The sequence below is a fragment of the Leuresthes tenuis genome, unplaced genomic scaffold, assembly GCF_036924035.1.
Source record: "Leuresthes tenuis unplaced genomic scaffold, fLeuTen1.0.hap1 SCAF_12, whole genome shotgun sequence".
Taxonomy (NCBI): domain Eukaryota; kingdom Metazoa; phylum Chordata; class Actinopteri; order Atheriniformes; family Atherinopsidae; genus Leuresthes; species Leuresthes tenuis.
The window spans coordinates 6,225,042-6,239,338 of record NW_027325366.1 but is presented as its reverse complement, the minus strand read 5'-3'; the positions used below and the strand labels follow the sequence as shown (position 1 = coordinate 6,239,338).

Genomic DNA, 14,297 nt, shown 5'->3' with positions numbered 1-14,297 from the left:
ATTAAGTCACAAGCCCTGTAGGATTGTGACTTAATGCAGTTTGAGAACTGTTTGTTCTCTGCAATTCATTACTGAAATATTAAAAAGTATTTTGGAATATGTTGCTCAAGTACACAAACTCAATTTTGTATAGACTTTCTTATGATTTGTAACCAGTTTAGCATAATCTAAAATGGGCGATGACACTTTGTAGCGCTAAAAGAATTTTCAAAACAAACTGTCAACCAAAAAATCTACTTTGTCTCCCAGGCATCAAGGTAGTAGTTTCACTTTTTTCAATCACTAATCCCGATTTTCTTTGAAATCAGGATGTACTTCACTTTATTTGCATTCTTCTGTGTTTGACAGGCCAATCGGCAACTACTCTGTATACCTGTAGTCTTCATTAATGTGGTCTCCGTCTTTTAGCCACATCTGACGTCTGGAGGAGGATTCCCAAATATTTCAGTCTTTTCAGTGTTGTTCTGATCTGGTCTGGGACATTAGAGATCTTACCAAGGACTGGAAGTGTTGATGCAAGCTCTTTGGTAAAGGCAAACACTTGCATATTGCCTTGAGGATAACATTTTGTTGTAACATAGGTATTCTTGCTGGCTGAAATATTCGTATCAGATATCTCTGGCAAGATTCTTTCCAGTGGCCATAGGTGGAGTTTAATGAGTGTGTTTACCCTGAATGAGTTGTTAAGAAAATACTCCCAATGAGGCTCAGAGTCGCTGGAATCAGTTAACAAAAAGTTTAATCTTGCTGCCAGGAGACAAGTCTGCCCAACTTATCATAAAGCTGACACAGGGTTGTCTGAGTTCTAAAATGATACTTCTGCTATTTATGCTTTCTTCTACAAAATCTTTAGCCACACAAGGTTATGATTCCTGTAGTCCCTCCTATCAGTATCTTTGTTAGATGACTACAGTGTAGTTAATATCATAACGTCATTTAAGACTTCTTTGTTCAGTTAATCAAGTTTCATACAGAAAATAGAACGAGCAAAAATAGGAGGCCTTCATCAGCATCCAAGGTTAAACTAACAAGATAGGAGGAGAACTCCCGCAGCACAGTGCCCCTTAATCTTCTTTGCCCACAGTACTTATTTTATTATAGTAACCTCATGATATTTTTCTAACAAGATTGTTTTACATCTTTTACTCTATAATTCGGAAAAACAGGTTTATGACCCTGTCAAACTGTCCAATGCTAAGTTTTTAAATAACATGGCAGTGTGGCTCAGATGGCTCACTTTTTTCTTTTTTATTTCAGGTAGTGCCACATAATTGATACTGATATACTACTTCAGTGGAGCAAGCAAGCCGAATAAATACTAAACAGTCACACAAACACTCTTCATACCACTGATTAGATTGAGACTCTACAGAACATGTGCTTGGACCTATGAAATGGCACCAATATGAAATGGCACCAATTCAAAAGCAGCGCTACCAGCAGCAGCTATTTCTTTGTTTTAAGGACGTCTTTAAAAGTTTAAAAATCTATGGTCACTGCAGGTTATGATAAAATGTCACCATGACAATCTGTAGGCTGTTGTTAAAAAAAAGGGGGTGCTACACAGTGGTAATCATGGCCCTGTCCCAACTTTTTCAGATGTGTGGTTGTCATCACATTCAAGATGACTTCATATTTTCCATTAAATAGTAAAATGTCTCCCTTTCAGCATTTAATAATGTTTCTATTTTCTACTGTTAATGAAATATTTGTATATGAAATTTGCAAATCATTGCATTCTGTTGTTCCATAATAGAGCCATATGTTTTTTTTATCACGTTTCCTTTATTGTTCAACTTTAACACCTGTCATGCCGTTTCCATGCCGGACACAAATAAAAAGCTGAAGCTGTAACAAATACAGTCACTCAATAAATAAACAACTTTAGCGAAAACACACACACACACAAAGCAGTCTCATATAATCATATAATCAAATCATATTCATATAATCAAAGTAAAGAACAAGTCATTCATTTAATTGTTTTTTCCTCTCACAATCTAATATCCATCACGAGGCACTGCAACACAACCCACAAAATACTGTATCATCGCATTCAAATACAAAATGTGGAGAAACCCTGTTGTCTGCTTTCAAACAGCTGTCATTTCCTTTTCTGTGATTGAAGAAGAAAGTTCATATATTGCACAGACACTTAGAATTTAATGCAATATTGTACTGTCGTGCTGATTTTGCATGTTTTCATTCAGGTTTAATGAATCTCCCAATTGGATTCTGCACAGGAAAAGGGCTGAGCTAAAGAGACTAAAAGCTGCAGATAAAGGGCAGTATTTTTCTAGCAAAAGCAATAGAAAATATAAAAACTAGTGAAGAATTTCCATCAAATTACCAGGAACATAGGTCAGTCAGTTCACATATTCAAACAACTCACAATTCACTGTATGATGTAGCTTCATATCACCCAAAAAGACTAATCAGTGTCTTACTTGTGGCTGAATTATTCTTTAATCTGTTCCAAAATGTGCAAATCTATGCTTTACTTAAATTCATGTGACAGCAACAATGTCAACAACCTATTGTTTCACATGCTGCTGTAAAAACTGAACTTGCTCTCAAAAGGGAAGTCAATATATATTGAAGAAACAGTTCAATTTAGAAATGTATTTACCTTAAAGAGATAAGATTTGTTAAATTATACATAAATCTCTGATTTATGATCAGTATAATGTCAGAGCCATTGTTCCGGTATACAATGTGCCAAGGAATAGATTTCCAAAACACATATTTAGGTGATCTATCTTCTCCGTAGATCATTCCCTTTATAGTTAGCAAAAAAATTTTTTTATTATTTCCCAGATAGCAATGAATTTTTGGCCCAAACATGGTCCACATTAGCCCTTTGCTGACAGTGTTAAGTCAGGGTGAGTGTAGCTGCCTAAACAGCCACAAAATCTACATTTTCTCAGGGCATTTGGGCCACGTTTGGCCTTCAAATCTTTTGCTATGCCATGTCAATGCCGGCATATGACATTTGGACCAAATATAAAATTTGCCTCAATTTAAACCCTCTTACCCACATGCATTGAGCCTTATCAGCGTGAAAGAGCTGGCCTAACAGAGGTGGAACATCCCTGCATTTCTCTGTCCTTTCACACATCAAACCAGCGTCGTACAATCAGTTAAGTGACGACAGTAGCTTGGTTCCATGGTGCCGGCTTAATGTGTGAAGGCACATACGAGTCGGGATCGTTTTCTGACACTACTTCTCTCAGAGGCAAATCAGCAGTGAATCGACATTCAGTGTGGTTACATGCGGGCAATCGGATCGGATTAATGGCTAAATTACAATAGGATTGAGTTATTCAGCTCATGTGACAAGCTTAATCCGACAAGAAATCGAATCGGATCTGGTTACTTGCGATCGAATTAAGACCCTGGGATAACTCGATCCGATTGCCCACTTAACGTGCCTGGAGACGACAGTGGATAGGATCTGCGCATGCTTGAGATTTTTTCCCGCGATCGTCACCCGGAAGTCGAAGGAGACGATATTACTGTTGTTGTCGCAGCCGTCAGAAAGAAACAAACAACGCGATGGAGAATGCGCCGTTGTGCATCCTGTTTGTGCCATAACCATGTTCATCACAGATGTAGAGGGACGCAGCTTCATCTTGCTCTTCGTTCGCCATCTTTCTCGAATGCCTTAGTTTTGTTGTTGTTGTTGTTGGTGAAGACGTCAACAGGAAGTGGCTCTATTAGCGATAGTTGAAATGGGTACAGCGCCACTTATCTACTGTGGTTTTGCATGCTTTGTGCCAGTGATTCGATTCACTCACCGCCATGTAACAAAGGATAATTACCCTTGCTCAGATAAGGAGCATAACCCAACTATAGCTATAATCGAGTTAATCTCATCATGTAAACCCACTGATTGACACGATTTGCAACAAAAGGCGCTTCAGTCCCAGTTTGAAAAAGCATCGCCGAAAAAGGCTTAAGTTTAGTAAGGTAGCCCAAATGTGTCTCCTATTTTGGTTACTTTTGTAAAAAAAATTAGGTTGATATATCATTGTACAGAACATGAAATATGAAGAAGAAATGTTACTTGTTAACTAATTGAGCTCATGTTTCCTGTAGCTGTATGGCTTCTCTCTGCCTGTACAGGGAGTGCAAATTTTCACATATAGATCACTGAGCACACCATCTTTTTAGCTTATACAGCCTCAGAACCAGAGTCATATGCCTCTGAACTGAGGAGATATGGATTTTTTCAAAATCTAATGCTATTTTATTCCAAAAAGAAAAAAAAAAGTATGTTACAAATAAAGCAACCCCTTTTCCAAAGCCGTAGCAATTGGCCAATGAAAATGACAGCTAAAGTTAGAACTAGCACATTTAGCAATGCTTTCATCAACAATTTTTTATCAGCTGATTTTATCCAGATTTTTTAGACAACTGCTCCTTAAGGGCACTTAGAGGCACCCCCAGTGTTACCAGTGGGTTTGTAAAGTGATTGAGTTTAACACTAAAATCCTGCATACTTACATTAAATACATTTCACAAGTGTCTGTTCTGTATGCATGTCTGAGATTGACTCAAACAAAACTTTAGCGCTCTTTCTTTGAAAGTCAGATGATTATAAATGCCTATGTGTAGCTTCAATATCTCACACTAGTTAAAATGGAAGAGTAGTTGAAACAGGCTAATGTGCTCATTGCAAGCTCATTTGTAGCGGAGGAACCAGTACCTGGAAGCCCTGCACAGACACACTTGTGCAGTCCACATTTTAATTGGATGAAGAAAAGATATTTCAATGGAAGCTCCAAGATGGGGATTTTATCACAAATCTTAAGAAAACTGCCTAATCTCAGCTTTTGAGAATGAGAGAATCCTTGTCATCCAGATAGCATAACACAAATGGAAGCTTCAAGCTCACATATCATGAGGGGAGAATGCCAAAATTGACACTGTTCTACTATAATAGCCCTTGTAGAGAAGCCACTGATGTATTTTCTGAACTCAAGACATAAAAAAAAATCAATTCTGGAACTGCTACAATCTCGATCATCACTGAGGTGCTACAGTAGTGTAAGAACTCAAGTAGCAAACAATACATTTTGTTTATGTGAACGATTATCAACCACTATGTTGCTGTTTAGAAGAATTAGACATCATAATAAAATTAACATAATTTGGTCAATAATTTCCTTAATAGACCATTAAAGGTGTTCAAAGTACAGTTTCTGTTCTTTTCAAATTTACTTTGAGTTGCATTATGCACTTTGTTGTGAAGTTGTGCTCATGATTATGGAATTCAGTTAATGAATTCATTGGGTTGACCTCTCTTAAACAGCAGAAACTCTATAACAGCAACTTTAAGTCTTTCGTGGCAGGTTAAAACACTGTATTAATGTGTCTTCTCTAATCTGAGTTGAGATACTAGAAAGAAAAGAAGTAATTAATCCAAAATGTATGAAAGTTACAAACTTTGAGGTACTAACTTGAAATCAACATCCTCCCCTGTGTGAGGAAGTTTCACACTATAGGCGGCTTATGCAGCTTCCTAAAAGTTCCCTTATGTGTGAAAGCAGTTCCCTAGATTCTCATTTGAAACCAGAAGAGAAAAGAGATGATGTCATAGCCACTAATGGTTTCACAGGAGAAGATCTTCTGACCGTTCAACAACTAAAATCTGTTGGGACTGTCCTCACCATCTGGCCCAAAGTCTTGTCTCACTCCATGGATGTTTGCCCCATGCAAAGTCCTGCCAACTGATGTTTGGAAGCCTGCTTTCACTGGGTGATAGGTGTGGAGGGTGATGTTGGCACAGTTGGCTTGATGGGGCTGGTGGGAGTTTGTGGTGAACTCTGGTAGGACCGAAGTAGGACTTTGTGCTTGGTGGCCACTTCCTCTCGCCTGCGCTGCTGGTCGGCCAAGAATTCCTTGAGATGGGTAGTTGTAAAGGTGAGAGTCTGCCTACGAAGGCGCATCAGATATGCATCTTGTAGCCATGAGTTGTTGAAGCAGTCTTTGATAGAAGGACGGGCCCTGTTGAAGACAAGGATCCAAATAATCAATGACTGAAAAGAAAATCAGCTTAATGAGTGGTCAAAATAAAATAAAATGATCCCATTGTAACAAGTCAACAATTCCAATGTTTAGCTTACCAGGGGTAGCTACAGAGGATCTTTTTCAGGAACAGAGAGGCACTTTGGGACACATTCTGATAGAGTTTAGAGAGGTCAAACTTGGCCGCCTGGATCCTGACCTCAGTCTCCTGAGGGTCATTTTCCATGAAAGGCGACCTGCTGCTCAACCTGGATAGTCAAGAAAAACAGTGGAGAGCCTTCAAAACATACAAAAAAAGCTCAGAACAGAATCGCTTTGTTTGTTCGTTTAATTGTGAAGTATATCAATATCACAACAGCACCAACATGCAGCAAATCACTTTCAATCATAGGCCTCATTATTAAAAAAAACAAAAACATTTCTACTAAAGAGAACTTGCAGGGAGGAAGCTGTGAAAGCAGCACTCACATGATGAAAGTCAGCACACCAATGCTCCAGATGTCAGCTGGAGGGCCCACAACATCCCCTTTTAACATCTCTGGAGCTAAAAGAAGAAGAAAGGGAAATGCCCAGCCTTTTTTTGAACTGCAAATAGTCTTTGGACCACATGAAAATGAAGTAATATGTAATGTCTTTCACTTATAAATATTTTGACTACAATGTATAATTTGTATTTTGGCTGTATATAAGTGAACTCTTACACATGTACTCTAGTGTTCCAATGGGAGGGTTGAATTGCTTGAGGAAGAGAGGATTGTATGTCTGTGCACTTCCAAAATCAATGATCTTGATGAGGTTCATGTTGGTGACTATGAGGTTTTCTGGCTTGATATCCAGGTGCAGGATGCGGCGAGTGTGGAGGTAGTCCAGACCCTGAAGGATCTGCGCGATGTAAGTCACCACGTCATCCTCTGAGTAGCGGAATCTGACAGATACCAGAACGCAGCTTGTTAAACCACTCCAGGAGAAGTGGTTCATGAATAACTTTAGATATAACTTTAAATGCTGTATTTACCAAGAACCAGTTTTGACTTCAAGCACAGACTCACCTGTCTATGAGGCTGTAGAGCAGCTCCTTCCCACTGCAGTACTCAGAGATCAGCACAAGGTAGCGCGGTGTGACGTAAGCTTCATGTAGGGCCATGATCCTGTCATGATGAAGGGACTTGAGGATGTCATATTCCTGAAGCACAGCCTGTTTGGTATCTGCCTCGTATGGAACAATCTTAGCCATGAAGAGGTTGCCTGTGGCATTTTCACGGCACTCCCGGATCACACCAAAACGACCCCTGAGTGAGAAGGAAATGCTCTTAACATTTATATTTCCTGTCTTTGAATAATTATAAATGTAATAGAGTCAGACATTTGTTGGTTCCAAATGAAAGCCAGAACAAGATGTACTACATCTGGTGACAGTGATTATTGTACAAAGGCTGTAAGCTATGTTGTTGACCACAGCGAAGCTGTTAAACTTTTGTGGTCAGAGCATTAGCAGCTCTCCTGCTGATGGCATTGCCATATTAGAAAAAGATTCACATACTTTTGCCACCCATCTAAGTTATAGGAATGATTTTCCTCAGTAAATACATGGCCTGTCTCAGTGGTTTAACTGACCTCTTTTTATCCAGCTTCAGGACTTCAGGATTAAAATCTGATGATGTTGCATATCAATGCAGTCACATAGGAAATGTGCAAAGCTAACAAAACTTTCAACACCACTCTATTTTCCATTACCATTACCTTGCTTTTTCATCCATAAAAGTATACGGTTTCTGTGGAACTCCCTGACGCAGAGATCCCTCTCCAGGTTTGCCCATCGGTGTCCTCCGTCCCGAAGGTGTGACCCTTCCAGATGGGGTGGCACGTCCAGATGGGGTACTGGAGTTGTCCCCTCCCTGCACAACTGGTGTCAAGCTCTGAACCACTACAACAGGTGGGGAAATGGTCCCAATAGTGGCTGAGGGTGTTGTGTTGGCTGGGGTTGGAGCAGCTTGAGAAGGTGGAGTTGCACGAGAAGTCGCAGTTGGAACATACATTGGCAAAGATGAAATAGGTTTCCCGATGACAGGAGCAGGGGATTGAACAGGAGAAGGGGATTTGCTGGTCATGGGTGGGAATGCAAGTGCAGGACTCTGAGGTTTGGGTGGAACAACAGGTGGAGGTGTCAGCTTTGCTTGGGGTTTGCTCACACTGATGCTGATGGTGGTCTTGGCTTTGGCTGGCGTAGCTTGGGCAGTTGAGGTGTCCTGAACTCGAGCTTGTTCAGCAGAGGTTGTGCTAACTGGCAGTGTAAAGGCAGTATGACTCGCATTGGCCTGCACAGCTGGCTTGATGCTTACTGGAGAGGCAGATTTAGCCTCAGATGGAGCAAGAGCTGAAGTCGGGGGAGGAGCACTTGCCACTGTTGTGGATTTACTAGGAGCTGGTTTCATGGGAGGCACTTTCATGGATGACATCATTACCACAGGGGGAGGTGGAGTAGTTGCAGGAACAGTCTTGACCACCACAGCAGCGGTGGATTTAGCTGGTTCTAAGGGTCAACATTGATAGGGAGAATGCAATTAATAGAAATGATTTATATAGTCATACATAGCGATGACTACCATGAAATTATGCAGAAAGTAGTATAGTTTGTCAAGTAATCTCAGACAAAAGTGTTGTACTAAAGGAGACATAATGTTTCAAAGCAACACAAATTTAGACACAAATTTCAAAACTGTAAATTGTAAAAAATGCTCAGAAATTCATATGTTTAAAGCAATAAGTTTTCTATTTTAAGGTCCAAACAAAAATAAACTGTCTGAGTACTCACCTGAGGAATCCAAACTTACTACCTCTGACAGGTTGCTGTAGGGACCCTGACCAGCTTTGTTTACACAAGCCACCCTGAACCTGAAAGAGGCCCCTGCTGGCAAATCTGTTACGTTGTAATAACAGTCTGCCACTCCAGTGGCAACGATCAGCCAGTTGTTCTCACCTGGACACAGTGGTGGAAGGAGTATTTTACACAAACATTTAAATATGTGATTCCTGTCAGTGCTGTGAGCTACAAACAACAAAACAAAATGATTATTCAAAAAGGTGCTTTGACTTTAAAGTAAAATATGACAACTTTGGGCAAGGTGCTCATGGCTTGATGCCCCATCATATTTCTGTCTACATGTAGCTTATTCTTTCAAATTCAAAACTCTTTCATATACCTTTCAAATCCTTCATGATGTTCAATACATAAGAAAAAGAGACATATCCACCTGACAGTATCTGAATGAAATATCTGAATGAACTTTTTTGGTGTCGGGTTGTGGCACAGATGATTAGGGTTTTGGGGAGGGTCTCTGTACTCTGAGTGCTGATGTAAAAGGGTGTGAATGTGTATTAAGGTGTGACTGTCTCACAAGGGCCTGCTGTGGGGTTGTTGTTAAATAGGTTTGAATACAGTTTGGTACGTGTGTGTATGTATGTATGTGTGTATATGTATGTATATATGTGTATAAATGTGTATATATGTATTTATTTAATTTTCTTTGTGAATTTTGGATATAAACATAGAAATCAAACAGGAAGGTAACTATAAGGGCAATTAGAGGGAGAAGGGGTATGAATAAATAAGTTTTGCTTCTTTACACCCCTTTTCAGACAATTTGCATTAATTAATGTCATATCTGAAGGTATATATACACATTTTTTCAATTGGAAATTTTGTTTATATTATTTGTTTCTACTTATGTACAAATTTATATATGAATATATAATGCGATGATGAGCTAATACTGGTGAATATCATACTACATATGTGTTTCAACATAATATGTTGTTTGGGATTGTTCTTGTTGTAAATACTGTTTACCAATCACTTTTGTGGTAATTGTGTGAAATAAATTCATTCATTCATTCATTCAAATAAGATATTAGACATCACTGGATGCACTGACCTTCTGCTTTCCTCTCCAGGGAGTACGTACACGGGGCCATGGTGTCTGAGGGCCTCCACAGCACCAATGCTGTGTTGTTGTACTTCTGAGGAATCTCAGGGGTCCCAGGACGATTGGGCAAGCCTGTAAGACATATATTTTTTATATTAGTTAATAAAAGTACTTGTCTAATAACTAAGATGTGTGATACAGTTATAGCTGTGTCAAGGGTTTAAAAAACTATGGCTTGTATCTCCTCAAAGAAGTAGAATTTCCTAGGTCTTACGAGCAAGAGATATTGTGCAAGAGCTGGACACAGTGGCCAGGGGGTTTGTAGCAACACATTCATAGACCCCTGCATCCTTTTTGGTGGTCTGCATGATCATCAGCAGCTGTCGGCCATCAGGACAGGAAATCAAATTCATCCTGGAATCAATCTCCAAGGGCTTCTTATCTGACAAAGTATATTCACATAAAAGTGGTGTTTTATTATGAAAAACAAAGTTAGAGATCTATGAACCAAAAAACATCCACCAGAAGATTGATCTGCTGTTATTAAGCTGTTATTAAGGCAGTTTTTGAGTATTCAGGAGGTTTTTTTCCTCCTAGTTTCTTTCTTTATTTTTGTAGTCTGTGCAACCTTTATCTCTGCACTCATGAACAGAAGAATCACTATATTAGTTATTGTTTATAAAAAAAGTGTAAAGAGGTGTAGGAAAAAGGTTCTGATCATTCACCTGAGACACCCAAAATTAGCTAGGTTATGCCTTACTGACACAAGAAATCCATACCTTTCAACCAGGTGATGTGTGGGTGGGGGCTTCCTGCTGGAAGACAGCTGAGTGTCACAGGGTCACCCTCCAGCAGGACATGATCTCTCAACTTGATATGGAATACTGGAGGGAAATCTAGTAGTCAAAGACATTAAACCAATGAATTCACATCTACTCTGTGTTAAAACAGGTCAAACAGAAACTTATGATTTAGTGTCCCCACCCAGATAGCAAAATATATTCAGACATATATGGGCCAGATGTGCCAAAAGATTCGGTCTGAATTGGTAAAACGGATCCACACCAGAGTCTTTTTGCACAATAGGCTTGAGTTGGTATGGACTCATTTGCCAGATGTGCAACAGTTTTGGGCTGCACTGGTCCAGAGCAGAAAAAAATCAATTGATATACGGCCCAGATATGGCACAGATGTGGTCCAGATTTGTACCAAAACTGTTTTCAGTACTGGGTTATTTTTTTGATGTGCCATACTTTAATGTGTCTAAATGATTAATTAAGGTTTAATCTATTGAAAACAATAATGACAAAACTTTTCATTAAAGCTTCATTGCAGTACCATTTATTAACCATTTATTAATTGTTTACAACCTTTTTCAAGAATGTTAAAAAATAAAATAAAAAAATAAATGTGAATAAGAAATACAAAACAAATATGAATAAAAAATACATAATTGAAAAATACATGGCAAAAAAAAAAGACTTACAAATAAAATCATAGAACCCATCTCCATACAACAAATTTTCATGCCATCAAAACTCTGAGGTGGAGTTAGAACATTTTTTTTTTCTCCCAAACAAGCAACCTTACATATAAACCTTTTCAAATTATAAACAAAACACTTTATTGTGAACATTGAAATAGTCCCTAAAATAGTCCCCCCCCCCCATATGTTGTGCTGTGGGTACACTGGCCATATGAGAGAGAGATAATGGGTTTAACAGGTCATCGAGCAGCCTCTGCTTCTGAGCTGCTGACCTAGGGATGAAAAATATTTCTGAGTACAAATAATTTATTGATTAAGACAAAAAAACCAAAACATTCAGTTGTGGCTATTCGACTAAAATACCAGAAAACTTAAATCATGTCATGCAATATTCTGTGCATTACAAGGCAGTGACAAACAACCATGATAACAGTAGGATACTTTGATGAAAATATCAGTGTGTTACCTGCACTCCTGGTCCCGATGACGACCTCCACGGTCAGATGCTAAGTGGAACCCTCTGATGACGTGTTCATTGATGCCCATGTCTGTTGCTTGCTTTGCAACATGACATTTGCATGCAGCTCCTATACAAACAGCAATGACAGCAAATTAATGCTGTAGTCCTCACTAATTTGTGTAGTGTTCTCTTAAAGTCTCTTGGTGCGCGCCTTCTCAGAGCGGAGTTAGAAACACGTCTTGCTTCCATCAATCAGCACAGGAACAGCTCTTGACCTACCAGGAGAAAGGGGGAGGTGTTGACAGTGTTTTATAGCATAAAGTGCTGCTACTGTTGACATATATTTGGCTAAAGGTGAATTTCACAGCATATTTAAATGATTTTGTCCAATTACAGAATAGCCATTTATATTTTCCTATGTGGCTGAACAAAGCTATTGCAGTACACAGACAATGACAGAGTTAAGAGTAATTTTAGAAGAACTATTTTTACATGTGCACCCCTACAAACCACACTCAGCAGAAACCAACTCATTTATGTGTTGAGTTCAATATTTTTCTTACAGTGGCAACTGAGAGACATCATTTAAATATATTTTAGTACTGAAGCATTATGCATTTAACATAGTTTGAGCTTAGTTAACATCAAGAGTTAACTAGTTACAGTTTAAACAAGTGTTGCCTCTACAACAGAATCGATGAAGAAATGCAAAATAAAACAAAGTTTACAAAAAGAAAATAACAGCAATTAAACACTGACCAATAGCGTTAGCATGAGGCATTTATTTTGTGGCAGTAGCACAGTTTGAGGCTAACAATAAGCTTCACGGTATGGAAGCCCAAACGCTACTTACACTACTTAGAATGGAAGAAATAAAGCACTTACTTTTAATATTTGCCACTCTTCCTGATGTTTTCTGAGGGCCTGATGTCCCCATCTCCAACTTTCTGCTGCGGCACCGTGACGCGTTTTGAGTGTGTTTGGTCTGCACAGTCCGCCCTAACCAATCATTTAGACTGTCAGTCTGACGGTCCGGGTCAGAACTGGCACACAGGCGCTCAGCGGGCGTGATTTCTATGTAAATCTGGCGACTTGTGGACGGATTTGGTACAATGTCAGCTGTTATCTGGGTCTGGTTTGGTATCCGTACCGAATCAGTTCCACGTGTATCTTAACGACTGTTAATCAGTATGCTCCACTCGTGTCCTGTGCAAAGCTCGCGCAAAGGCGCATGGCTTGTGTGACTGCTAAGCGAATCTGGCGACTTGTGGGGTGGATCCGACGCAGTGTGGACTGCTGTCTGGGCAGTGACGTTGAGGTCAATAGAGCCATAGAAGCATTTCCACCCACAACAGAGTTTCTGCTATTGCAAAGTAAATGTGTAACAGGATTTAACTGATTTTCTATTGTGTAAAAGAGAGTTGTGAATAATTGCTACTGCTTCACAGATGTTCGTACAAAACTCATCAAGTATGTAGCATATATTTCAACTCCTTCTTCTGACACTGATTTACCTCTAATCAACTTTAATCTGTTTATCAACTTTACACATTTAGAATCCCTTCATGTTAAATGACTTTGATGTATCTATAGATTTTTGCTTGTGTGTGAATGTGTGAATACACAAATGAATTTCTTACCCCAGCCCAACTCTTGGCAACACTTGGCTGGCTGCAGCTACTCTAGACTTTGTTAAAACACTCTTGACCCCTCTTTAGACAACATTAGCAAACAGCCATTAACGGTATGGTAATATTAGATTAGACTTGCTCCTGTTCGCCAGCTCAGAGAAGTTCCACCCCACTGGTTGACAGGATTTATTATACAGGTTTCATAAAATATGAAACATTGAGTATGGTTGGTAATTTGCAGTTTCATGGCAATGGATATGTCCAGCAGAGATATGCACTCAGGGCATATTTTGCTCATAATTAAAATATTTAAACAACACCAGATTGACAAGGTTGACATTTTAAGTTCCCTTTTTTCACTGGAGACATCAGTAGCTTAAGTAAAGGTCACAAGCCTTCATAATGTAATTGCTTGACTGCTGCATGGACAAAAAGCTGTCAAAGTTATAGCTGTTTGCTAATGTTTCCAGTTTTTACTACAGAAAGCTAAGATGTACAATATAATGATGACCATATATGAAAAGGATCTTCTTGAGTGCTTAGAAAGCCATTTAACTCCTAAAATGTCCTGAAATCTCAGAAATACACGTTACCACACATACCAGAAGCCAGTTTGGAGTACTGGCGTGAACGTAAGGAACTATTGTCCCTGGAGATTGCAGTTGGTATGTCAGGCTGTGACACTGTCTTATCTCGTTTCCCTCTTGTCAGACCCCACCTATCCCAGCGGGATCTGCGCTCACCCTCAATACCTTTACAAAATAAAA

At 39.2% G+C, this 14,297-nt stretch overlaps 1 protein-coding gene across 1 annotated transcript in view; it reads right to left on the bottom strand.

The window, feature by feature from the left end:
* Window positions 1–1,765: 1,765 nt before the first annotated feature.
* The window catches only part of spegb (striated muscle enriched protein kinase b), a 33,066-nt gene continuing 20,534 nt past the window's right edge, over window positions 1,766–14,297 (bottom strand). Inside the window, exons 28-38 of the mRNA XM_072397885.1 lie at window positions 14,133–14,282; window positions 10,733–10,849; window positions 10,228–10,395; window positions 9,963–10,085; window positions 8,843–9,007; window positions 7,771–8,560; window positions 7,080–7,319; window positions 6,732–6,955; window positions 6,499–6,574; window positions 6,129–6,278; window positions 1,766–6,009 (exon numbers count right to left, since the gene is read on the bottom strand). Coding sequence (XP_072253986.1) covers window positions 5,754–6,009; window positions 6,129–6,278; window positions 6,499–6,574; window positions 6,732–6,955; window positions 7,080–7,319; window positions 7,771–8,560; window positions 8,843–9,007; window positions 9,963–10,085; window positions 10,228–10,395; window positions 10,733–10,849; window positions 14,133–14,282 — 2,459 coding nt within the window. The 3' untranslated portion in view covers window positions 1,766–5,753. The remainder of the gene's footprint in view (window positions 6,010–6,128; window positions 6,279–6,498; window positions 6,575–6,731; window positions 6,956–7,079; window positions 7,320–7,770; window positions 8,561–8,842; window positions 9,008–9,962; window positions 10,086–10,227; window positions 10,396–10,732; window positions 10,850–14,132; window positions 14,283–14,297) is intronic.